Below are 24316 nucleotides of genomic sequence, written 5' to 3'. Positions count from 1 at the left end.
CTGGAGAAGAGACAGTGCTCATAGGGGGTCTCCAGAGACCCTGCTCCAGGGCCCACTCCTCTTCCCAGCTCTTTCCCAATACCTGCTTCTTCCTGTTTTGTTGCTGATTTTGACTGTGACCCTGGTAGGGTCTCCACAGAGACTGTTTACTGGTTTTGTTGCTTGGGGGTGAAGTTGGGTTAGGGAGAGTTGGGGGCGTGAGGTAAGTAGTGTTAAATGTGATTGGGAGTTTTTCACAGTCCCCCCAGTTCCTAAGTGTTACTGCCACCTACGAAGAAGTTTTCAGGTGCTAAGTATTATTGTTTACTAGGAAAGTGTTTCACTCTCCTTCCCAGATTTCTAAATCTTGTTGAAACTTTGATGATAAGCCAGTGCTGCTTCTCTCCCTCTTAGCACCAGCTCCAAGAAGGTCTTCTATGAAGATGGGATGTTCTCTGTCTCTGGGGTGTCAAGTACCCACATTTGCAGGCAGATAGTAAGCCGCTGCAACACAGCTAGTGGATAGGAAACTGAATTTTAAATTTCATTTTATGTTTTAGTGACCATAAATAACAACCAAACTTCAATCCACTTCCTTTCTAGACAGAAGATTTCAAGATTAGTAGAGGCACAAATATCCAGGTTATGTGTATTTCCATCACTGTGAAAAGTTCTGTCTGCCTCTAACCACAATATTGGAGTTTTCAGAGAGCCATGGCCTCAGCCCTCATTACCAAGAAGATGAGGGAGGAAGCCACGTGCCCCATCTGCCTGCAGCTGATGACAGAGCCCGTGAGCATCGACTGTGGGCACAGCTTCTGCCGCGGGTGCATAACAGATTTACTTGTTAATCAACGACAAGGGACATCATCCTTGAGGAGGTCCCACTGTCCCCTGTGTCGGGCACCATTTAAGAAGGACAATCTCCGGCCCATAAAGCAACTGGAAAACCTCATTGAGAGCATCAAGGAGCTGGAGCGTGAGAGGCTGTGTGAGGAACACAAGGAGCGGCTCCACCTGTTCTGTGAGGACGACGGGCAGCTCATCTGCTGGCGCTGTGAGCGCTCCCCCCAGCACAGAGGACACACCACAGAACTTGTGGAGGAGGCAGCCCTAGGCTACAGGGTGAGTAGTGGATGAGAGGCCTGCAGCAGTACCTGTTCTCTTGTTGAACTCTCAGAGTTAAGATTATTTTTGCCTGAAATCCTATTTTATGATCTTAAAACACTCATCATGGTTTGTTTTTTGTTTTTTGGGTTTTTTTTGGTGTATGATGAGTCCCCACTGAATAAATTTCTAATTGTCCTCCTGACGTTCTTCAGGTGGTCAGTGTCTCATCCCATCTTATTCACTCTTGCTGGGATGATCCCTGCTGTAGCCTTCAGTGTGCTCAATCAACACCGGCCTGCTTTATCTTCACTTGTGTGTATAATTTGAAAAACCACAATGTGCAGGGCCATGTGAATCTGAAAACAGGGGTAGAGACATACCACATTTTAGGAATCCTGAAGTCAATAGGGTAAGGAAATCAGCAACACAAGAATGCTGGAGTCCCTTGACTTGGGAAGTTAGTATTCCCCAGCCCATGGGAGTGATTTATGGGGGAGCTTCTAGAAGAGAGTCTGCAAGGACGCACATCTCATCATATACAGAAATTTAGAGAAAGTCGTCTTGGGTATGTTATTATCTTGTGCACATGCAGCACTTCCCTGGCAGTATTGTGGTTTTGGGTCAGCTGCTCTGGTCAGCAGATGAGCTTGGATCACAGCTCAGCGGCCCACCAGTGATGGTGCATGTCATTCAGCCCCTTCCTAAGCCTCAGATTCTACAGCACAGTACTGATGGTAAAAATCCTCCCAACTTCTCAGGGTTATAAGGGGATCAAATATGTTACTGCGCAGACTTTCCTGAGGGCGCTTCTCTGAAATCGTGAGAGTCAGTAACATTTAAAGTCTTCCTTATTATTAATAGTCCTGGAGATGGGGATCCATTAAGTTTCCTTGAGAAAGCTTGACAAATTAACTCTAATGTCCCACCTTATTTTTATCAGGAAATTTTCCAGAAAGCTCTGACTGAACTGAGGGAAGAGGAAAACCAATATCAGAGCCTGAAGTTGACCACAAAAGAGCAAATAAGGCAATGGAGGGTAAGAAATTGAGTTCATTAATTTCAAGCTACTATGTATGCAATATCATTGAGAAAGTGATGGTTGGGCAATGTACTTCATGTTTTATTCTCACTAGACCAGGCAAAATAGCTAAAATCTAAGAAGAAACATCCTTTATTTTATGGCCCTAGTGACTATGAGAAGTTATCTACCTATTTTTACCCTCGCAACCATGATTGTCTAGGATGCTCAAAATCTCAGTCTGTATAAGCAGAGTTTTGAACGTTCTTATATGTAACCATCCTAGACCAGGTTTCAAGTTGTAAAGATCTCAGCATTTAAATAATTCAAATTCTAAATCACTTCCTGTTTTGAAGGTTTAACCATATCACCTTGGCACGCTTATCCCAGTGCAGGGTATGAAGTTCTGCTTTCTGTGTTCAGAAGTCATCCTTTGTGAGCACTGAGAACAGGGTCACTCTGGGTGAGATTATGTTACTCGGCTCATGAGGCTGGTGATGAGGATGGAGCTGCAGCAGGTACATACACTGACCACTGCACACTGTGGGTCTCTAAGTCTGTTTCTACAGTTTACACAGGATCAGAGCCCACACCCCTATAAACACACTGATGGAATCCATCGCTTCACAGTTAATTGTACTATTTAGTCATTCTGTCTGTTTCTGGAGTCTCTTCCAGCCTTTGTCCTGATCCTTTGTATGTGGATGTTAAGCTTGAACCCTCAAAGGACAGTCATACTTCCTTCATTTCTTGGATCTTGGGTAGTGAAGGGAGAACTTCCATTGTTACAAACATATAGGGAAACCACATCAATGCCTGAGTCCAGCTGTCCCTGCCTCCTACTCAAAAGTTCCACTTTTCCTAATAATGATCCATGACCACAATGTCACAGTCATACAGTGCTGCATGAACTGAGAAATCAGCAGTGGAAATTGCAATTCTGTATCTTCCAAATGAAAAGTGAGTCCCACAAGAAATATTATTTGCTTCTGCCATCTTAGACAAAACAGTGAATGGGACACAGGGTTGGTTGATTAATATTTCTGGTAACTCTGGTCAAATTCTGCCCCTTTCTTGATAATCATAGACTCCCCTACTTGCTGTTAATGTCTAGTCTTGGTGATGTTCATCACAAACTGTTGCTTCACAAAGTTTCATCAGTGAGAGATATACCTTCTTACATCCAAATACATAAACTGGGTTTACTAGTGTTTGACCTTGGCCCTACTTCCATAATTCATCAGCTGAAGAAGATGGAAATAACTCAGCTGACTGTAGAGAACTGTAACAGCCTCTCCCACATCTGAGTCCTGCCTCCTGGGCCTGAACTCTGCAGCAGGGACATGCACATTCCTCCACCTCAGATGACTCATGGCAAAGTATCACAGTATCTCAAAAACTTTTTTTTTTTAAGATTTTATTTATTTATTTATACAAGCACTGGGTACAGTCAGAAGCGTGGGAGGGTGAGAGAATTCACCAGAGCCAGAGTGGGGAACAGAACAGACAGACTGACGAAGTACACTGCTGAGGGGAGCAGCGGGTGGCAGGAGAGGTCTGCGCGCCATGCAGGACCCTCCTCCGGTGGCCGGGGAGCAGCCGGGCATCGAACTGGCGCTGCAGAGGCTGCGGGCAGCTTCGCAACCCAGCGCTCAACTGCTGCACAACCAGGGAGGCCCTCAAAAACTTTTTATAAATGTCTGTGACCTTTAAAATAAACATATGAAGTTTACCATTTTCAGCATCCTCTGTGTTCACATTATTGGCCATCATGTTGATATTGGGGTGTCCCCAACTTTACTCTCCATCTGCAGAACTTGTTCATCCTTCCAACCTTAATCTCTATCCCCCTGAACAATGTCCCTGTTGTCCCTCCTCCCACCTTGTCCCCGCCTTCAACTTTCTTTCTTTCTTTCTTTCTTTCTTTCTTTCTTTCTTTCTTTCTTTCTTTCTTTTTCTTTCTTTCTTTCTTTCTTTCTTTCTTTCTTTCTTTCTTTCTTTCTTTCTTTCTTTCTTTCTTTCTTTCTTTCTTTCTTTCTTCTTTCTTTCTTCTTTCTCTCTTTCTCTCTTTCTCTCTTTCTCTCTTTCTCTCTCTCTCCCTCCCTCCCTCCCTCCTTCCTTCTTTCTTTCTTTTATTTTATGCAACCACTGGGTACAGTCAGAAGCTCGGGAGGATGAGAGAATTCACCAGAGCCAGAGCAGGGAACAGAACAGGCAGAATGACGAAACACACTGCTGAGGGGAGCAGCGGGCACAGCAGGATTGGTCTGCACGCCCTGTGAGACCCTCGCTGGGGGGCCGGGAATCGAACTGGCACTGCAGAGACTGCAGGCAGCCTTGCAGTCCAGCACTTAACTGCTGCACCACCAGGGGAGGCCCCTTCTACTTTCTTTTAAAATTTGACTACGTACCTATAGAAAAACAATCATGAAATTGTTGTCATTTTTTTCTGACTTATGTTACTTGCCATTATGTCTTCAAGGCTCATCCATGAGTCTCCCCATATTTCTAAGGCAGAAGAGTTTCCCATAGTGCTTATGTACCTCATTTCGTATCTCATTTCATCTCCAAATGAGTTTTGGTTTGTTTGCACCTTTTGAGCATCCTTTCTTGATTCTAGGAGAAGACAGTGCTTGAGAAAAGTAAAATCCATTATGATTTTGAGAATCTCTACAACTTCCTCCGTGTTGAGGAGAAGTGTTGTCTGTGGAGACTGGAGAGGGAAAAAGAGCAGACTCTGAAGATTCTGCAGGACAATGAGGCGAGTCTGGAAAAGCAGAGCCAGGAACTCAAGAGCCACATGCAGGAGCTAGAGAAGAAATGTCAGGGCCCAGCCCAGGATTTGCTGCAGGTGAGGCTGTGCCCTGGGAGGACGCAGAAGAGGCGTCTGTGCCCGAGTGTTAAGGGGACAGTGGAGAGAAGCAGGGGAAGAAGGCAAGGTCTTCCAGCTTCTCTGGGAAGTGCGGAATCACTGTAGGGAATTTAAAGTAGCGTTTCTTTTAAATACACATCGTTATTTGAAAGGTGGCCGCCAGTAATCTATAGGTGCCTTTATGTGATTCACTTTGCATACCTAGGCTAGATTCCTTGGAAATAAGCACGCTATGATTCTCTGAGCTACCATCTGTCTTTGTCCCACGTGCACAGCACCCTGACTGCAGACTTTCTCCTAGAAGATTCCTCCAGTTGACTTGTGGGTGATAAAGTAGGGCAGCCACAATGAACGAGACACTCTCTCTGAATTGTTTGTAGTCCTTGCTTCAAGAGCTCTTTTGGGGCCTTGCTTAGGCAGCATGAAGGATCCAGCCCCTTCACATATATCCTAGAGCTGTTTCTTCTCATTCCTTCCATAGAACTGGAGGTCACGCTGTGAGGATGTAGCGTGACAGCTCCATTACCAGGTGACACCTGCTGCCACCACCTGAGTAGGTCTTTCAGCGGCTCTGCCTCTGCTCACCACTGTGGACATTTGTGATAAGCCTCTAATATGGCTGCTTGGAAGGATTTTAGGTCCATGAAAGAAAATCTCTAGAGGGACTATGGGAAGCTCCTGTCCCTCTTCCCCAGGAAGCACACAGGCTGAGGTGATTAGAAGCACCAGGTCACAGTAAGGAAGTTACTAGACTCAGTGGGTGAAGAACTAGATGCCATGTTGGTTCTCTAGGGGATGGAGAGGTATCACTCTACCTGGTAGCTGTCAGTGTCTGTGACTGTGTCGTCTCTTCTTTGAGAGGAATGATTACAGTTTATTCCACATGTCCAGCTCCATAAAATATGCTGCTCCACACTCACCTTGTGCCTTTGTTTCTCTTTAGGACATGAGAGACACCTTGGTCAGGTAAGTGCTGTATGAGTACAGGGGTGAAGGAGTAGCGGTACATTGAGCTTCATGGAATGTTCACTGCAGATGTCTCTGTCCTCTGCTGATTCTAGGAGTTTGACTGTGACGCTGAAAGTACCAGAGGCTGTGTCTTTGGACCTTCAGACTGTGTGCAATGTTTCTGAGCTTTACTTGGATTTGAAGAAAATGTTAAAGAGCTACCAAGGTTTGTGAAGTTAACAATTCCTTAAGGGCCTCCCTGGTGGTGTAACAGGTTGAGCACAGCACCGTGAAGCTGTCCACAGCCTCTGCATCGCTGGTTCATTCCCGGCCAGCCAGGGAGATACCCACATGGCGTGGCAGACCTCTGCTGTTTCGCCTGCTGTTCCCCTCAGGAGTGCTTATGGTCTGTCTGCCTGTTCTGGTCCCCACTCTGTCTCTGGTGAATCCACTCACCCTCCCGTGCCTCTGGCCTATACCACAGTTCTTGTATAAATAAATAAATCTTTTTTTAAATTTAAAAAATTTTTTTAGACAACAGCTAGGGTACGGGCCAGAGACATGGGAGGGTGAGAGGATTCACCAGAGACAAGCAGGCAGCAGAACAGGCAGACAGACTGAAAGCACTGCTGAGGGGAGCAGTGTGCAAGACAGGAGAGGTCTGCTGCGCCATATGGTAATCTCCCTGGCCGGCTGGGAATTGAACCCGCACTGAAGAGGGTTTGGACAGCTTCACAGCGCTGCACTCAACCTGCTGCACCACCGGGGAGGCCCAAAATAAATAAATCTTTAAAAAATAAAACAAAAAAATTTCCTTAAGTGCTGTGGACAAAATGTACCTCATGTTATAACCGAGTTCACGAACTGCCCCTGGACAAGTTCATAGCCACATCTGTTGTTTAGTTATTTTCACAGGTCTGCCACACTCTCTCTCTTGTTAGGATGCCTCAGTGATTGGACAGGGGCACAGGACACTGGTGATTTGGGCAGGCTTTTTTTTTTTTTTTTTTAGTCAGTTTTTGCTTCATGTATTTTTTTTTTTTTTAAGATTTATTTATTCATTTATACAAGCACTGGGTACAGTCAGAAGCGCAGGAGGGTGAGAGAATTCACCAGAGCCAGAGTGGGGAGCAGAGCAGGCAGAAGGACCAAAGTACACTGCTGAGGGGAGCAGCGGGTGGCAGGAGAGGTCTGCGCGCCATGTGGGACCCTCCTCCGGTGGCCGGGGAGCAGCCGGGGATCGAACCGGTGCTGCAGAGGCTGCGGGCAGCTTCGCAACCCAGCGCTCAACCGCTGCGCCACCGGGGAGGCCCTGGGCAGGCTTTTAAAATTCCTCTTCTCCCATTTATTACCTGTGTCATGCCAAGCATATGACCTCCTTGGTTTTCCCACCGGAAAAGTAAAAATACTAACAATTCCCATTTCTTTGTGTTGTCTTTAAGATGAAATACATCGATCTGTATGAAGTATTTAGAACAGTGTCTCGTACATAATGTTTATTGTTAATGTCTCAGTCAAGTCTGAGAGAGTAGGTGAGGATAATGGACTTTAAGGTTAATGGTTTTAAGGCCTTGACCCAGACAACATGGAAAATGTTAGAATAATAACGAAAACCTCATTTCACCAATTGTAATCCTGTCTCTTGATTCTCTTAATCAGTGCTTGTTATATTTCCATCACCTCTTAGCCACAATTACAAAATTCAAATGCTCCGACAACTAAATATTTTCCATTACTCACTTACCATACAATGAGACCTAACTGGAAATGATTTGGTGACTGCTTTAGTTATGTATGGATGCAAAATATTTAGTGTTTTTATAAAACAACATTTTATCTCTCAGTATCGTGTGTCAGAAATCTGGGCCCAGCTCAGGTGGGGTCACAGAGAGCAGTTATGGGCTCATCTGGTGGATCAATTGGGGGGTTTTCCTCTTCCAATCTTCTTCCAGTTGTTGGCAGAATTCATTTCTTTATGGTTATAGGATTTAGGCCCTGACTTCTTACCAACTGTTGGCTGGAAGTGCCCTCAACTTCTGGAAGTCACCACTCATTATTTTGCCCATGGGCCTCCCAACATGGCCAATTATTTCTTGCAAGGGAGCTCAGGAGAAAAAATCGCTAGAGTAAGTCAGCTACTAAAATGGAATCATATAATGAAATATAATCAAGGGTCACATCCCATTATTTTTGCCAGTGGTGAGAGGTAATTGATCAGAGGCATCTTAGGTTATGCCCACAGTTAAATGGAAGAAGTGCTACAAGACTATGAAAGGAGGAGGCAGGGGTCTGGCACACCACCTTGGGTCTGTCCTTCCTCAGTGGTTAATCCTACGTCACACTGATATGACACTATAGGAGACATTTACTTGTCCCACTTGCTGCAGGGTTATTGATGCATTTGAGGATGTGCCTGACCTAGCCCCTGCCAGGGGTGGGTACACCATGTAGTGTGTATTATTGTTATGTATTTAAAACATCAAAAATATTCTGAATTTTAATATTTGCCCCATGCCTAGTTGTTGTAGACAAGGGATTGTAGATTTTTATGTTAATGTCAGTTAGTGTCAAGTTAATGTCAGCAGCAACCACCAAAAACAGTATCTCAGAATTTGAACTCACAGAGATGCAAGGAAGGAAAAATCAGAACTTTCTGAAAGTCATGTCCAGAGTTCAGTGAGCTGACTTGCCTTCTTTTATTTTTCATACATGGCATTTCAAGGAGGTTCAAGGCAACCTGTTTGTAAAATGGACTTATCTCTTAATTAAATATATCACCTTCTTTTTAAAACCCTCATTATTAAAGCCTATTAGTATTTTTACTATAATATATTAATAATTACAGTAATATATAATATATTATATTATATATTATATTAGTTTTACTATAATATAAACATTAATTATTTTCATACTCTATAATATATTACTGCACATATATTTTGTTCATTATTAATATAATAATTACACTATTAGTAATAATAAAACTAAATTTACTGTTAAATTTTCTATGAAGCATTTTTACTAATAAATTGTAATCAGTTAAATAGAATAGGACAGACATGAAGAAAAATCTCACGTATCCCTCCCCATTTCCAGGTCTGTATCTCAAGGTAGCAAGACTTAGGTCTTTCTCTGCTTATACAAGCATTTAATCTAATTTACTGAAATCTCTTCCTGTGTCTCTTATTACATTTAGAACTACCACTCCATGAGAAAAAACAACAACGAAAAAGAAAACTTAAGACATCAACTGTGCAGTGTCACACTTAAGTGTTATATATTATATATTATATTATATATTTTCTATTTTACTTGACCCTATCAATAGTTACATATTTTTATGTATATTGGTGTCCAGTTTGTTTCCTTATGCTAATCCATTAGCTGATACAAGACAAAGAGCTTATTCTTTAAAAAGCGTGGAGCAGGTTTCCTGAGACCTGGGTAAAATTCTGGGTTGTCAGTAATAAGCTGCCACGTTAGCTTTGTTATTTTACTTTCTTATTTGGTGTGGATCATTATTAGTAAAGATGGGAAGGGTGGTTCTGCTCAAGCATCCTGTGATTCCTAGTTGTCCTAAATGGGAGATGAAGGACTTTGGGGAGGCAGTAACACTATCACTCTGGGTAGTTCTGGTCCTTGACTTCTCCGAGTGATGAGATGGTGATGATGATATTTATTTTTACTATCCATTATTGATCATTTCCCATATACTAAGAATATTACCAACCCTTATGCTTATGTTAGCTCATTCAAATATCTTCCACACCATTCTCTGTGCCAATAGGCTTTCTGCTTTATATTTAACAGAGTGTCAGAGGATGACACTAGTAGGGAACAAAGCTCACATGTGAACACAGGCAAGTTTATTGAAAACTAAAGAGGGGCCTTCCGGGTGGCACAACGGGTTAAGTGTCAGCACTATGAAGCAATCCCCAGCCACTGCAGTCTGAGTTCAATCCCTAGTGAGGGAGCAGACCCAGATGGCGCAGCAGACCTTTCCTGTCTCATCTGTTGCTCCCCAAAGCAGTGCATTTCAGCGATCCACCTGTTCTGCTCCCACTCTGTCTCTGTTGAATCATCTTATACCTCATACCTCTGGTCTGTACCCCAGTTCTTGTATACATAAATTAATCTTTATTAAAAAAAACAAAAAAGAAAACTTAAGACATCAAAAACATGTCTTTTTTTGTTTTCTGTTTGTTTTATTTTGCAGTCCGTGTGACCCTGGATCCAGGCACAGCTCATACTGACACAATTGTCTCTGACGATCGAAGACAAGTGACCTATGGTGGGCCCCAGTTGAACCTTGGAAATTCTCTAAGATTTCTTGACCTACCCTGGGTTCTTGGCTGTGAGTGCTTCACCTCAGGAAGACATTACTTTGAAGTGAATGTGGAAGTAGATTCTGGGTGGGATTTAGGTGTTTGTCTGGAAAATGTACCCAAAGGTGCTCCCATGAGTCTGCAACCTAAGTCTGGATTCTGGGTCATTAGATCATGCGAAGGGAAAGATTACGTAGCCCTTACCTATCCCCCAACTTGCCTTCCTCTGAAGGAGCAAATCTGGGTGTTGGGGGTTTTTGTGGACTGTGAGGCCGGACGTGTGTCCTTTTACAACATGACAAGTACTGTCTCCCACATCTTCACCTTCCCAAGGGCCTCCTTCTCTGATACTCTCCGGCCCTTTTTTGGGGTTTCTCAAGGTTCCGCTTTATTCCTAAATTCACAATAATAGTAAAGAAAGGAATAGGTTTTCGTAGCCTCCTTCTGGGTATAACCATCCTAGAGAATATAATAAAAGTTCCCTCAGGGAAGAAACTTGGTCTTTCCTTCACTTACATTTTTCTGTACCTGGAACAGTGCCAACTCTGGGTGGATACTAGATAGATCTGCATTGGGTGAATGTATATACAGACTAAAAATATTTAATCAGTGGAGAATGTAAGATAACATCCACAGGTATACATTGTCCTCTCCACCCATCTTCAGAGGGTTCAGATCTCTGATTTCCCAGTTCCTGGTCTGACAGCAGGGTGGCCAGAGGTCAGAGGGGTGAGTGCTCTCAGTTTGTTTGATAGCATCAGAAGTCAGGTGTGGGGAGGAGGGGAAATTGTAGTTGTCCCTGTCAACTGCAGAGAAGAGCAGGAACATCAAAATAATGGTGACCCTTCTAACCACAGAGTTGATGTCCTGGGAGTCTACTTAGGTGACAAGCAGGTGACGTGTGAGAGAAAAGCTACAGTGGTTTACAGTGAGAGGGTTCAGACAGGGAGGAGATTCATTGTAAAAAAGAACTCTGACAAGGCTTCAGTCTAGAAATGAAATTGATTTATTCCAGATTGCGCTAGTGCCACCTATTTTTAAATATTTTATTAATTTTAATTTGTTTTTGTGTGTGTAGAAGAACTGGGGTGTAGGCCAGAGATGGGAGGGGTGAGAGGATTTGCCAGAGACAGAGTTGGGAGCAGAACAGGTGGATTTACTGAAATACCCTGCTGAGGGGAGCAGTGGGTAAGACAGGAGAGGTGTGCTTCTCCATATGTGGGTTGACTCCCTGGCTGGGTAGTAGTGGTGATAGCACTGAGACTTCACCCCCAGGCTATCAGGGAGGCCCTATCTTGAAATATTTTAAAATCTGAAAAAGTATTTCTCGCTGGTAGTATTTTGGTAGCCTCTTTCACCAGATATGACATAATAGGCCTTGCAATACACAGATACATCCTTATCATACTTAAATTATCCGACCTAAGTAAGCCAAGGCTGGCACCATGGTGCAGTCAGCCATATCTCAAACTGCATTAGTGATGTCCCAAGAAAGTCACCAAATTGCTAAATGTCATGGTATGTAGTTAATATAAAAATCAATGTGTGGGCCTCCCCGGTGGCGCAGCGGTTGAGCGCTGGGTTGAGAAGCTGCCCGCAGCCTCTGCAGCGCCAGTTTGATCCCCGGCCGCTGGTGAGGGTCCCACATGGCACGCAGACCTTTCCTGCTGCGCCCACTGCTCCCCTCAGCAGTGTACTTCGTCCGTCTGCCTGATCTGCTCCCTGCTCTGTCTCTGGTGAATTCTCTCACCCTCCCCGCACTTCTGACTGTACACAGTGCTTGTATAAATAAATCTTTAAAAAAAAAAATCAATGTGTGTTGACGTTGAAATGTTCTGACATCCTCTCACGAGGAGGACAATGACGTCTAAGTGTGTTTTTGGAATGTTGGATGCGTCCACCCAGAGGGAAACAGCGAGAGGTCAGATTATCCATCACCCACCACCCACCTCAGCCTCACAAGGTCTCCTAGTCATGCTGATAGAGGCTGGGTTGTGACTTGAAAATACAGTGTTGTGGAATGGAGCACCCCAAATATGCCACTTTGGCATATGACTTACATTGAAATTAAGGTGACTGAGAAAGCTGAGATAAAAAGCTCTCTGCTCTCTCCCTATTGCAAAAGTGTGGGCCTGGGGGAGGGAGGGCGGGGTGGGGAAAGGAAGGACTAGAGTCAAAATAAGGGGGTGAGCGGGGAATTGTATGGGGAATATAACCAAAATGAAAAGCATACATTGTGCAAAAATGAAAAAAAGATGTAAGAAGCATATAAAATAAAATATTTAAATAAAAAAAAGTGTGGGCAAAAAATAGATGACTGGATCAAGAAGATGTGGTACATATACACCATGGAATATTACTCAGCATTCAAAAAACATAAACACATGCAATTTGCAGCAACATGGATGGCGCTGGAAGGGATCATGCTCAGCGAAATAAGCCAGAAAGAAAAAGAAAAATACCGGATGGTCTCACTCATAGCAGGAATCTAGAAAACTTAAATAAGGGACCAGGAAAATGAATAACTATAAGAAAGTAAAAATCAAAATCAACAAAAAACTATGAACCAGAGACACTCTATGGGGGGTAAGGGGTGGGAGGGGAGGGATTGGGTTCAAAATAAGGGGGTTGCAATTGTATGGGGAATATAAAAATAAAATTTATTATTAAAAAAAAAAGTGTGGGCATAAATTTATATAATGTGTCTCATCTTCTCTCTACCAGGAGCGTAGAAGTAGCACCACATTACCTAGAACTTTATCAGTCCAGAGACCACACTAGAGGGGTCCACATAACAAACGTGGCTGAAACTAACACTTTTTACTCTTCCATTCCTAATATTTGCCTTCCCATTATGTCCCACCCAGAAATAATTTTCCTTCCTCTTGTCATTTCTAAAAAAAATTATTTAGTAAAGATTCTCAGGCCTCCCTGGGGGCACAGACAGGCAGCTCTAGAATCCCAGTTCACTTCTCCTGCCCCGCTCCCCCTTCTCCCGACCAGCCCCTCGGACTCTGCAGAAGTTATTTCTTTTTTTTTTTCTTCTTTTTTTTAAGACTTACCTATTTATGCACACAAGAACTGGGGTACAGGCCAGAGCACGGCGGGGGGGGGGTGGGGTGGGGTGAAAGGACCCACCAGAGACAGAGTGGGGAACAGAACAGGCAGACTGACTGAAATACACTGCTGAGGGGAGCAGCGGGCGAGTCAGGAGAGGTCTGCTGTGCCATGTGGGTAGCTCGAACATGTGGCTGGGGATCAAACTTGTACTGCAGTGGCTGCGGATTGCTTCATAGGTTTTGTCCTAACCCCCTGTGCCACCAGGGAGACCTAGAAGTTATTTCTTAAGCAAAAATATTATGTTTTTATCATAAATGCCTTTTACACCAGAGTCTATAAACATGGCAGAGCCTTGTTTTGTGATGATAACCTGTTTTTTTCCATTAATTGTAACTCAATATAGTGTTCTTTATTGAACTAGAGGTGCTGGAGGTGAGGCACTAAATACTTGACCCCTGACCACCAGTCTCTCCTCCACAAGCAACAGCCCTGGTGGCGCAGCACCCACGTGGTGCAGACCACTCACTGCAGGGACCTCATGGCTCCTGTGCTCTCTTGGGTGGTGACTCCGGCTGTTCATACCCATCAGAGTCCTGCAGAGCAAAATTGAGGAGATAAGCGAGACGCAACAAGAGTGGGAGGATGATGTGGGAAAGTGTTGCAGTGTCCATGAGCCCTGCTGCTGTCACCCCCTTTTCCCACCACACCCTCCAGAGCAGTTTGCAACAATAAGGGCTGGAAATTGCAAGGATAATATGGTTGAGGAGAGTCTTGGACTCCCAAGAAATCTGGTGGCAAAAGTAGAGAGCGCTCAAGTCAGAGTCTGTGAAGTGACCTCTGCGGTTGCTGATTGAGAGACTGGGGGTGACAGAAACGTCCAGGGCGACCATCTACCCCTTCTGCTGTTGCTGTAAATGAAGAGTGCCCTCTCCTGTGCCCCACTCCAGTTCAGGACATGTGGACAGAGTCACAGTTTCCTCCCCATGTCCAGGAGTCCCCCCAAGTAAGTTTCGTTTCTGATTTAGATCAGAGCTCACTTCCTTTTTGTAGGTGCAGGGAGTGGCAGCTGGAGGGACCCCACCCTGAGTGTGCGGCTGTGCTGAGTGGTGCAGGTGGTGAACGACGCCAGGCCAAGGTGTGTCGGGAAGAGCTAATGTGTCTGTGTGTGCATGTGTTTGTGTGTGTGTAGGCGGGGAGCAGTGGGAAAAGCACTTTGATTAGGATGTTGCTCTCTAGTCCTCTCTCCCCATCTCTTTCTCTTTTGCTTTCATGCCCCATCTCGGAAGATGGTGCATGAGAGGTAAGTGAAGGCCCAGGACCTGCACCCTCGGTGTAAGGAGTGGGGAGACTTTCTTCCCAGGAACACAGAGCCCTTAGGAGAGATGAATCTAATACATGCTTTGAGGGAAATAAGTTGTGAAGGAAAAGAAGTCTCCAGTTAATTCTCTATGACTGGAGAGCTTTGCCCTTATTGTTGGAGGGAAATAGCCCAATCAGCAACTTGAATTGAATCCTGGTTCTTAATTCTGAGTATGTCACATCAAAGGAAAGGTCAATAAGCCTCCAGAAGTCACCCCCTTCCCACCACAAACCAGGAATGGGACAGGGGAACAGACTAGGGTCCAGAAGCAGCCTCATGTGGGAAGGACTGACTCTTGGTCCTGGTCACTCCCCTCCTGTCTCTGGGTGTCAGATGCTCACTGTGATGTAGGGGGTGAACACCCAGCCCCAGGGGGCCGGGCCTTACCCACTGCTTCCTAGGTTCTACACACTCCCTTGATCCAGTCACCCTAAATCTCCTGGGAGACAAGTCGTGGCCTGGGGAAGAGATATTGTCACTGGGGGTCTCCAGAGACCCTGCTCCCAGGACTGACTCCTCTTCCCAGCTCTTTCCTAATACCTGCTTCTTCCTGTTTTGTTGCTGATTTTGACTGTGACCCGATAGGGTCTTCACAGAGACTGTTTACTGGGTTTGTTGCTTGGGGGTGAAATTGGGTTAGGGAGAGTTGGGGGTGTGGGGTAAATAGTGTTAAATGTGATTGGGAGTTTTTCACAGTCCACCCAGTTCCTAAGTGTTATTGCCAAGCACAAAGAAGTTTTCAGGTGCTAAGTATTCTTGATGTTTACTAGGAAAGTATTTCACTCTCCCTCAGATTTTTCTATCTCTTGTTGAAACTTTTTTGAAGATTTATTTATTTATGCATACAAGAACTGGGTACAAGCCAGAGGTACGGATGGTAAGAGGATTCACTAGAGAGAATGGGGTTCAGAACGAGCGCTTAAACTGAAATACACTGCTGAGGGGAGCAGCGGGTGAGACAGGAGAGGTCTGCTGCAACATGAGGATAGCTCCCGGGCCCAGCCTGGAATACAGCTCACGCTGCAGCGACTGCCTGTAGCTTGATAGTGCTGTCTTTAACCCCTGCGCCACCGGTGGCGGTCCTCTTGTTGCAACTTCTGTGAAGAAGCCTGTGTTGCTTCTCTCCCTCTTAGCACCAAGTAGAAAAGGTCTTCTATAAAGATGGAATGTTCTCTGTCTCTGGGGTGTCAAGTAGCCACATTCGTAGGCAGATAGTAAGCTGCTCAAACACAACTAGTGGATATGAAACTGAACTTTAAATTTCATTTTATGTTTTAGTGACCACAAACAGCAACCAAACTCCAATCCATTTGCTTTCTAGACAGATGATTTCAAGACCTATGGAAGCATAAAGTTCGGCATTTTGTGTATTTCCATCATGTGGCTATTCCATCTACTCTAACCACAATACTGGAGTTTTCAGAAAGCCATGGCTTTAGCCCTCACTACCAAGAAGGAAGCCACGTGCCCCATATGCCAGCAGCTCATGACAGAGCCAATGAGCATTGACTGTGGGCACAGCTTCTGCCGCAGGTGCATAACAGACAGACTTGAGAATCAACAAGGAGCAGCAGGGGTGAGGCGGTCCCACTGTCCCCTGTGTCGGGCACCATTTAAGAAGGACAATTTCTGGCCCATAAAGCAACTAGAAAAACTCATTGAGAGCATTAAGGAGCTGGGGCATGTGAGGCTGTTTGAGGAACACAGGGAGCAGCTCCACCTGTTCTGTGAGGACGACGGGCAGCTCATCTGCTGGCGCTGTGAGCGCTGCCCCCAGCACAGAGGACACAGCACAGAACTTGTGGAGGAGGCAGGACAAGGTTACAGGGTGAGTGAATGGAGAGAGGCCTGCAGCAGTACTTGCCGTCCTGATGAACTCTTAGATCTGAGATTATTTAGCCTGTAACCTGTGGTTAGGATCATAAAATTAGCTTTCATCATCTTGTTGATCTGAAAAATAGTTCAGATGGGTCCCCATGCAATCAGATCCTAACTGACCATCCTGACTTTCACTGGATGGTGAAATTCTCATTCCTATTCACTCTCTGCCGTGATGACACACGTTGGCCTGTTTTATCTTCATATGTGTGTAGAATTTGAAAAATTACAATGTGCAGGGCCATATGACATAATCTGAAAACAGGGACAGACACACCACCTTTTAGGCATCCTGCAGTCATTAGGGTAAAAAAAGAGCAAAACAAGAGTGTCTGGAGTGCCCCTGACGTGGGTGTGGACTAGGGTCCCAGCCAGTGGGAAGAGAGTCTGCAAGGACACAAAACTCACCATATACAGAAATTTAGAGAAAGTCATCTTGTGTATGTTATTATTTTGGCCACGTACCGCATTTCCCTGGCAGTGTTGTGGTTTGGGGTCAGCTGACTCTGGGTCAGCAGATGAGTTTGGAATCACTGCTCAGCCACCAACCAGAGATGGCCCCTGGTGCATGTCACTTAACCCTTTCCTAAGTCTTGGTTTCGACAGTACAGAAATGATGGTAAAAATCCTAACAGCTTCCCAGGGTTACTGCATAGACCTTCCTCAGGGTGTTTCTATGAAAGTATAAGGATTGAACAACACATAAGGTCAGTCTAACCGTCCTGGAAGGTTAGACTGAAGAGCTTTTAGAAGCTTTGTCTATTGATTATAATTGTTTCACCCTATTATTATCAGGAAAATCTCCAGAAAGCTGTGACAAAACTGAGAGAACAAGAAGACCAATGTCAGAGTCTGAAGTTTTCTACACAGAAACAAATGAAGAAATAGGAGGTAAGAATTGAGTTTATTGTTTTCGAACTATTGTGAATCTAGAGCCCAGGCAGAGGGGATGTTTTCACACAGCACATGCTGGTTCCTTCCTAATGTGCCAGACTGAATAAATGACACCCAAGAAAGAAACATTCTGTGATAATTTATCTCCTTTCTTTTCCAAGCTTACAATAGTAATTCCCTGGGATTCTTGATACTTTAGTCCAGAAAGCATACTTTTGACCTTTCTTACCTAGAACCATCCTTGACTAAATGTGAAACTGGAAATTCCTCATGGTTTAAATAAATTCATGGTTAAAAGAATTCAACCTCATCACTTTGGAACATCTACCAGAATGCAGGGTCCATATTCACCCCTCAAGTTTCAAAAACCTTTGTGAGCTCTGGATGGACGGGCAGTCCAGGTGATGTTATACTACTCAACTTTTATGAGAGTGATGATGAGGATAGAGCTGTAATAAGAGCAAATATTTTTTTACTGCACACTGTGATTCACTAAGACTTTCCATGTATGGCCATTCTCCTCCACCAGAGGCCTATGCCTTACAGAAATACTGATATGATCCTCCACAGGCACACTACATGCAGACTGGTTAGTTATTATGTCTCCATCTGGTCTCTTCAAAGCCATAGTTCTGGTCCTTTGTGTGTGGATGTTATATTTAAGCTCCCGAGAGACAGTCATACTTTCTGCCTTTCTGGAATCTCAGGTTATGAGAGCTCCCATTGTTGCAAATATATAGGGAAACCATGTCAATGCCAGAGTCTAGCTGTCCTGTATGTGTCTCCTACACAATCAGTCTCCCCTCTCCACAACATCACAGTCACTGAAGCACCCCATGAACTGAGAAAGCCCCAGTGGAAATTGCAACTCAGTCTCCCAAATGAAAAGTGAGTCCCACAAGAGAGATCATGTGGTTTCTGTCAGTCTTATACATAAGGAGGATCAAGTGGACACAAGCTTTGTGGATGATATTCTGGTATCTATGATCAAATTTAGCCTCCCTCTGTTCATAATCATGGACTCACCTACTTGGGTAATGACTAGCCTTGGTGATGTTCGTCACAAACTTTTGCTTCATAAAATTCCCTAGGATAGAGACATTTTCATACATTCCAAATATAAACTGGGTTTAATTACACTTGACCAGGGCCCTTATTCCCTAATGACATCATCCAGCAGCCTGTGCCTCCTTATCATGTGATTTGGCTGCTGAAGACGGAAATTTCTGACTTGACTGTAGAGAACTGTGACAGCCTCTCCCACATCAATGTCCGGCCTCCTGGGTCTCAGTCTGCAGCAGAGGAACATGACTCATAGCAAAAAGTTTCACAGTATCTCAAAAAAACTTTACTTTTTATAAGTGTCTCTATTCTTTATAATAAACATGAATTTACCATTTTCAGCATCCTCGGTGTTCACTTTATTGGCATCATCTTCATATTGGGGCGCCCCCAACTCTACTCCAGTTACAGAACTTTCATTCTTTCAACATGAAACTTGATCCCCACTACACAGTATCTCCATTGTACCGTTATAAAAGCAATCATAGAATTGTTGTCCTTTGCTCTCACTTACTCCACTGACCATGTATCTTCAAGGCTCATCCATGTTGTATCAGAGTTCCATACACTTTTAAGGATGAGAGTTTCCCATTTTAGAGATGTACCTCATTTTTTCCTCATTTCATCCACAACTGAAGTTTAGCCTGTTTGCACCTTTTGAGCATATCTTCTTCATTCTAGGAGAAGATAGAACTCCAGAGAAAGACAATCCAGTCTGACTTCGAGAATTTGCACACCTTCCTCCGTGTTGAGGAGAAGTGTTATCTGTGGAGACTGAGATAGAAAAAGAGCAGACTCTGAAGAGTCTTCAGGATGATGAAGGCAGCCTGGAAAAGCAGAGCCAGAAACTCAAGAGCTGCATCAGGGAACTAGAGGAGAAACGTCAGCAATCGGCCCAGGATTTGCTGCAGGTGAGGCTGTGCCCTGGGAGGACGCAGAAGAGGTGTCTGTGCCCGAGTGGTAAGGGGACCATGAAGAGAAGCAGGGGAAGATGGCAAGGCCTTCCAGCTTCTCTGGGAAGTGGGGAATTACTGCGGGGAAATTTAAAGTAGCATTTCTTTTAAAGACAAATGAATATTTGAAGAATGGCCTCCAGTAGTCTATAGAGTAACCATATGTGAATCGAAAAATATACACCTTCTGCTTTTATAGGCCAGTTGGTTCCATATTGTCCAATATGAACCTTATGGCATCATTTGCTGCCATTTTGTCTGTTCCTTGTGCACTAACCTTGAGTGCCAGTCTGTTTCCTGGATGATTCCTACAGGTGACTTGTGAGTGTAAAGGGGGACAGCCAACATGAATGACATTTTCTCTGATTTCTTGGTATATCATGTGACCCAAAGAACTCTTCCCAGACCTTCTTTTACCTCCATGATAAAAGCCTGGAACTAGTTATTCTAGTTATTCTGTGTTCCACTATAGAACTAGGGGTCACACTCTTCAGGGGAGGATGTAGCTTGGCAGCTCCAACATATGTGACACCTGCTGTCGCCACCTACGTGGCCCATCTCAGGGGCTCTGCCTGTGGTCACCACTAAGGCCCTCTGAAAGAGTGATGTCTAGATGCACTCCTCTGAAGGATTTTAGGTCACTGATGCAAATCTTGTAAGGCAGTATGGGAAGCTCCTGACCTTTCCCCTAAGTAGCCCACAGTCTGCTGTGATTAGAGGCACAGGTCACAGGAAGTTACCAACTCAGAGGGTCATACACTGTGTACGTACATTCTGCTACCCTGGGGCATGGAAAGGTATCAGTCTACCTATTTCTAGCAATGTCTATGGCTGGGTCCTTCTCTTTGTTCTTGGAGGAATGTTTCCAGAGATTAGCCCCACGTGCCACACCCCGTGAAATACTGATGTACCTGCACTTACCATTGTGTCCTTGTTTCTCTGTAGGATGTGAAAGACATCTTGAGTGGGTAAGTGCCATAGTACCACCTGGGGGCAGGGTGAGGGTCCTTAGGGCTGAATAAACCATCCCACTAAAGATGTCTCTGTCCTCTGCTGACCCTAGGAGTGCAGCTGTGGAGCTGGAAGTGCCAGAGGCCGTCTCTCTGGAGCTTCACACTGTGTATAATGTACCTGAGCTTTACTTGGATGTGAAGAAAATGCTAAAGAGCTACTAAGGTATGGAAAGCCAAGAATTCTTTAGATATTATACTTGAAAGGTACCGTCATGGTAACCCCACTCACCACCTGACCCTGGAGAGACTCACAGTCAGAGAGATTGTTGAATTGTTGTGGAGCTGTCCCCTCCCTCGTGTCAGGAGGCTCCAGTGCTTACAGGGACAAACCTGCTGGGGATCTGTGCAGGCCCTTCACACTCCCCCCCTCCTGTTCATCAGCTGTGCCAGCCCAGGCACTCTGCTCTTTTTTCCTAAACACTGAGAATATTAACAGTTTTCAGTTCTTTGGTTTCATCATTAAAGTAAAGAGCGTCAACACATATAAGGTATTTACAAACGTGTCTTGTATGTAATGTTTATTGTTAACTTTTCAGTCACCTCTGACCACAATGCAAGAAAGGTAAATGAGGATACTTTACTGTGATGCAACAATTTTAGGGCCTTGACCCAGACAATACAGTGAATGTTAGAATCATAAGGAAAACCATGTTTTGTCAAATCTGATGTTTCCTCCCTGGAGTCTCTTAATCAGTGCTTGCTGTATTTCCATCGTCTCTCATCTACAATTACAGAATTCAAATGCTTTGAGAACTAAATATTTTCCATAACTCATTTGTCCACAAAATCAAACCTAACTGGAATTTGTTTGGTGACTGTCTTAGTCACCTACTACTGCAAACATATTTAGTGGCTTAAATCAAAAACCACATTTTATCTCTGTGGCAGAATCCTGGGCCCAGCTCAGGTGGGGTCACACAGTGCAGTTATGGATCACCTGGTGGATCAGTTGGGGAATCTTCTTCCAGTTGTTGGCAGAATTCATTTCTTCATGGTTACAGGATTTATTTTTTAATGCTTTTTTTTTTTTTTTTTTGCTGGCTTATTTTTTTAATTATTACTTTTCTTTTTTTTTTATAACTTTTTTTCGGAGATTTATTTATTCATTTATACAAGCACTGGGTACAGTCAGAAGGGCAAGAGGGTAAGAGAATTCACCAAAGCCAGAGCAGGAAGCAGAGCAGGCAGAGGACTGAAGTACACTGCTGAGGGGAGCAGCGGGCGGCAGGAGAGGTCTGCGCGCCATGTGGGACCCTCCTCCGGTGGCCGGGGAGCAGCCGGGGATTGAACTGGCGCTGCAGAGGCTGCGGGCAGCTTCGCAACCCAGCACTCATTGCTGCGCCACCAGGGAGGCCCGGTTATAGGATTTAGGACCTGACTTCTTACCAGATGTTTTCTGGAAGCGCTCTCAGCTTCTGGAAGCGCCCTCAGCTTCTGGAAGTCACCACTCATCACTTTGCCCATGGGCATCCCAACATGGCCAATTTTTCTTGCAAGCGAGCTCAGGAGACAGAATCTCTAGAGTACTCAGCTATTAAAATCGAATCACAGGGCCTCCCTGGTGGCTCAGCGGGTTGAGCGCAGTGCTGTGAAGCTGTCCACAGCCTCTGCAGTGCAGGTTCGATCCCGGCGAGCCGGCGAGAATCCCACATGGCGCAGCAGACTCCTGTTGCTCCCGCCGCTCCCCTCATCAATATATGTTTGTTGTCTGCCTGTTCTACTCCCTGCTCTGTCCCTGGTGAATCCTCTCACCCTCCCGTACCTCTGACCTGTACCCCAGTTCTGGTATAAAGATAAATAAATCTTTAGAAAAAAATGAAATCACATAGTGAAATATAATCAAGGGGTCACATCCCATTATTTTTGCCAGTGGTCAGAGGTAATTGATCAGAGGCACCTTAGGTTATGTCCACAGTTAAATGGAAGAAGTGTTATAAGACTGTAAAATGAAGAGGCGGGGATCAGGCACACCACCTTGGGTCTGCCTTTCCACAGTGGCCAATCCTATGTCACACTGATATGAGACTACTGGAGACCTTTACTTATCCCACTTGCTGCAGGGTTATTGATGCATTTGAGGATGCCGCTGACATAGCCCCTGCTGGGGGTGGGTAAACCATGTAGTGTGTATTATTGTTATGTATTTAAAACATCAAAAATATTCTGAATTTTAATATTTGCCCCTATACCCAGGGGTTGTAGACAAGGGATTATGGAATTTATGTGGTCCCCTCAAGTTAATGTCAGCAGCAACCACCAAAAACAGTATCTCAAAATTTGATCTCATAAAGATGCAAGGAAGAAAAAATCAGAACTTTCTGAAAGTCATGTCCAGACTTCTGTGAGCTGATTTGCCTTCCTTTATTTTTCATACATGACATTTCAAGGAGGTTCAAGTCAACCTGTTTGTGAAATGGACTTATCTCTTAATTAAATACATCACCTTCTTTTGAAAACTCTAATTATTATTAAGGCCTTTTATTATTTTTACTATAATATAATAATATATTAATAATTATAGTAATATATAATACATTGTATTATATATTATATTAATTTTACTATAATAGAAAAATTAATAACTTTAATACTATATAATATATTACTACACATATATTATGTACATTATTAATAATATAATTACACTATTAGTAATAATAAAACTAAATTTACTGTTAAATTGTCTATAAAGCATTTTTACAAATAAATTGTAACCAGTTAAATAGAATAGGACAGGCATGAAGAAAAAAATCTCACATTTCCCTCCCCATTTCCAGGTCTGCTTCTCAAGGCAGCGAGATCTAGGTCTTTCTCTGTTTGTACAAGCATTTAATATAATTTAATTTGAAATCTCTTTGAAATCTCTTCCTATGTCACCTATGACATTTAAACTACCATTGCATGAGACTATCCTAATTATATGTAACCTTATCCCTGCTGATGGGGCCTCAGGATCTCCAGCACTGGGGGTGACAGCAACGTTACAGTGACGTTCTAGTCCACACAGCCTTGTATCCCTGAGCTTTTATTTTTGTGTGGCATGTTCCTAAGGCCTGGAATGCTGGGAGGTGTTATCTTGGTGCCTGTTACCAGGTAGCTTGTTCCAGTGAAGCAAAAGGCACTGCCACCTGCAAGGTTCCACTTGCCTAAGTGAGCGCTCTCTTTCTGTGGCTGATTCGCTTGTTTAGGAATTTTGTGTTCCGATAAGACTCCACGTTTGTTCTCCTTTTTTATTCACAGTCCTCCTTGTGGACGCTTTGATATAGATGAGGAATCTGAGACACAGCAGGTGAAATGAGTGCTGTAAGTTCCCACAGTGGAGGACTGGGAACTCAGTCCATAGATCTAGAACTCTTTGTCACTTTGCAGTGTGGTAATAAATGAATGTGATTTTTTTTAAATTGAAGGCTTAAAGTCACTTGTTATTTCCTTGGTTTTTTTTAATTGTTATGCACAAAATACTTCCGTAACTATTTCTGGTCCATTCTTCTTTCTTTTCTTGAATGGTTTCCTCAGACGTACCTTGAATGAAATCGGCACTATACAGGAATGCACATTTTAATATTACAACATATGCAGATCTTAAAATTGTATGACTGTTTCTAACCCACAGTAGGAGACTCCCACTGTAGCACACCCCCGTGTGACTTGTCTCACTGTTGAACACTTTAGGCAACCTGATAGATTTAATCTGGTTTATGTTTGTGGACTTCATTGTATTTGTCTGTTTTCACTAAGTGAGGTTCAGATTCTTTTTGCAAGTCCATCGACCCTTTGGGCTTCTGTGATTACCCAGTAATCACAGTTTACTCTTGATTTGAGAATGTTTCTATTAGGTTCT

The 24316-nt window shown here is 44.0% G+C and overlaps 2 protein-coding genes across 5 annotated transcripts in view; one reads left to right on the top strand and one right to left on the bottom strand.

Moving 5' to 3' along the window:
* LOC119251752 (E3 ubiquitin-protein ligase TRIM38-like) overlaps positions 1-24316 on the bottom strand; it is a 73445-nt gene that overhangs the window by 29814 nt on the left and 19315 nt on the right. Inside the window, exon 7 of one of the 4 annotated variants that reach the window (XM_037519019.2) lies at positions 13875-13908. The exons of 1 other annotated variant lie outside the window; for it this stretch is intronic. In XM_037519019.2, the coding sequence (XP_037374916.1) occupies positions 13901-13908 (8 nt within the window). In that variant the 3' untranslated portion in view covers positions 13875-13900. Of the gene's footprint in view, positions 1-13874; positions 13909-21156; positions 21198-23246; positions 23998-24316 lie in introns of those variants that run through there. 2 more of the 4 variants (XM_054698409.1, XM_054698407.1) reach the window with 2 other exon arrangements.
* Positions 591-11845, top strand: LOC119253097 (E3 ubiquitin-protein ligase TRIM38-like). The gene is made up of 6 exons (XM_037520753.2): positions 591-1104; positions 2030-2125; positions 4728-4958; positions 5923-5945; positions 6041-6153; positions 10147-11845. The coding sequence occupies exons 1-6, from the start codon at positions 694-696 to the stop codon at positions 10662-10664; spliced, it is 1392 nt and encodes a 463-aa protein (XP_037376650.1). The 5' UTR covers positions 591-693; the 3' UTR covers positions 10665-11845.

Source organism: Talpa occidentalis, unplaced genomic scaffold (genome assembly GCF_014898055.3).
Source record: "Talpa occidentalis isolate TD23 unplaced genomic scaffold, MPIMG_talOcc4v2.1 talOcc4.2, whole genome shotgun sequence".
Taxonomy (NCBI): Eukaryota; Metazoa; Chordata; class Mammalia; order Eulipotyphla; family Talpidae; genus Talpa; species Talpa occidentalis.
The sequence above is the reverse complement of the archived record's forward strand: the minus strand, read 5'-3'. Positions and strand labels throughout refer to the sequence as shown.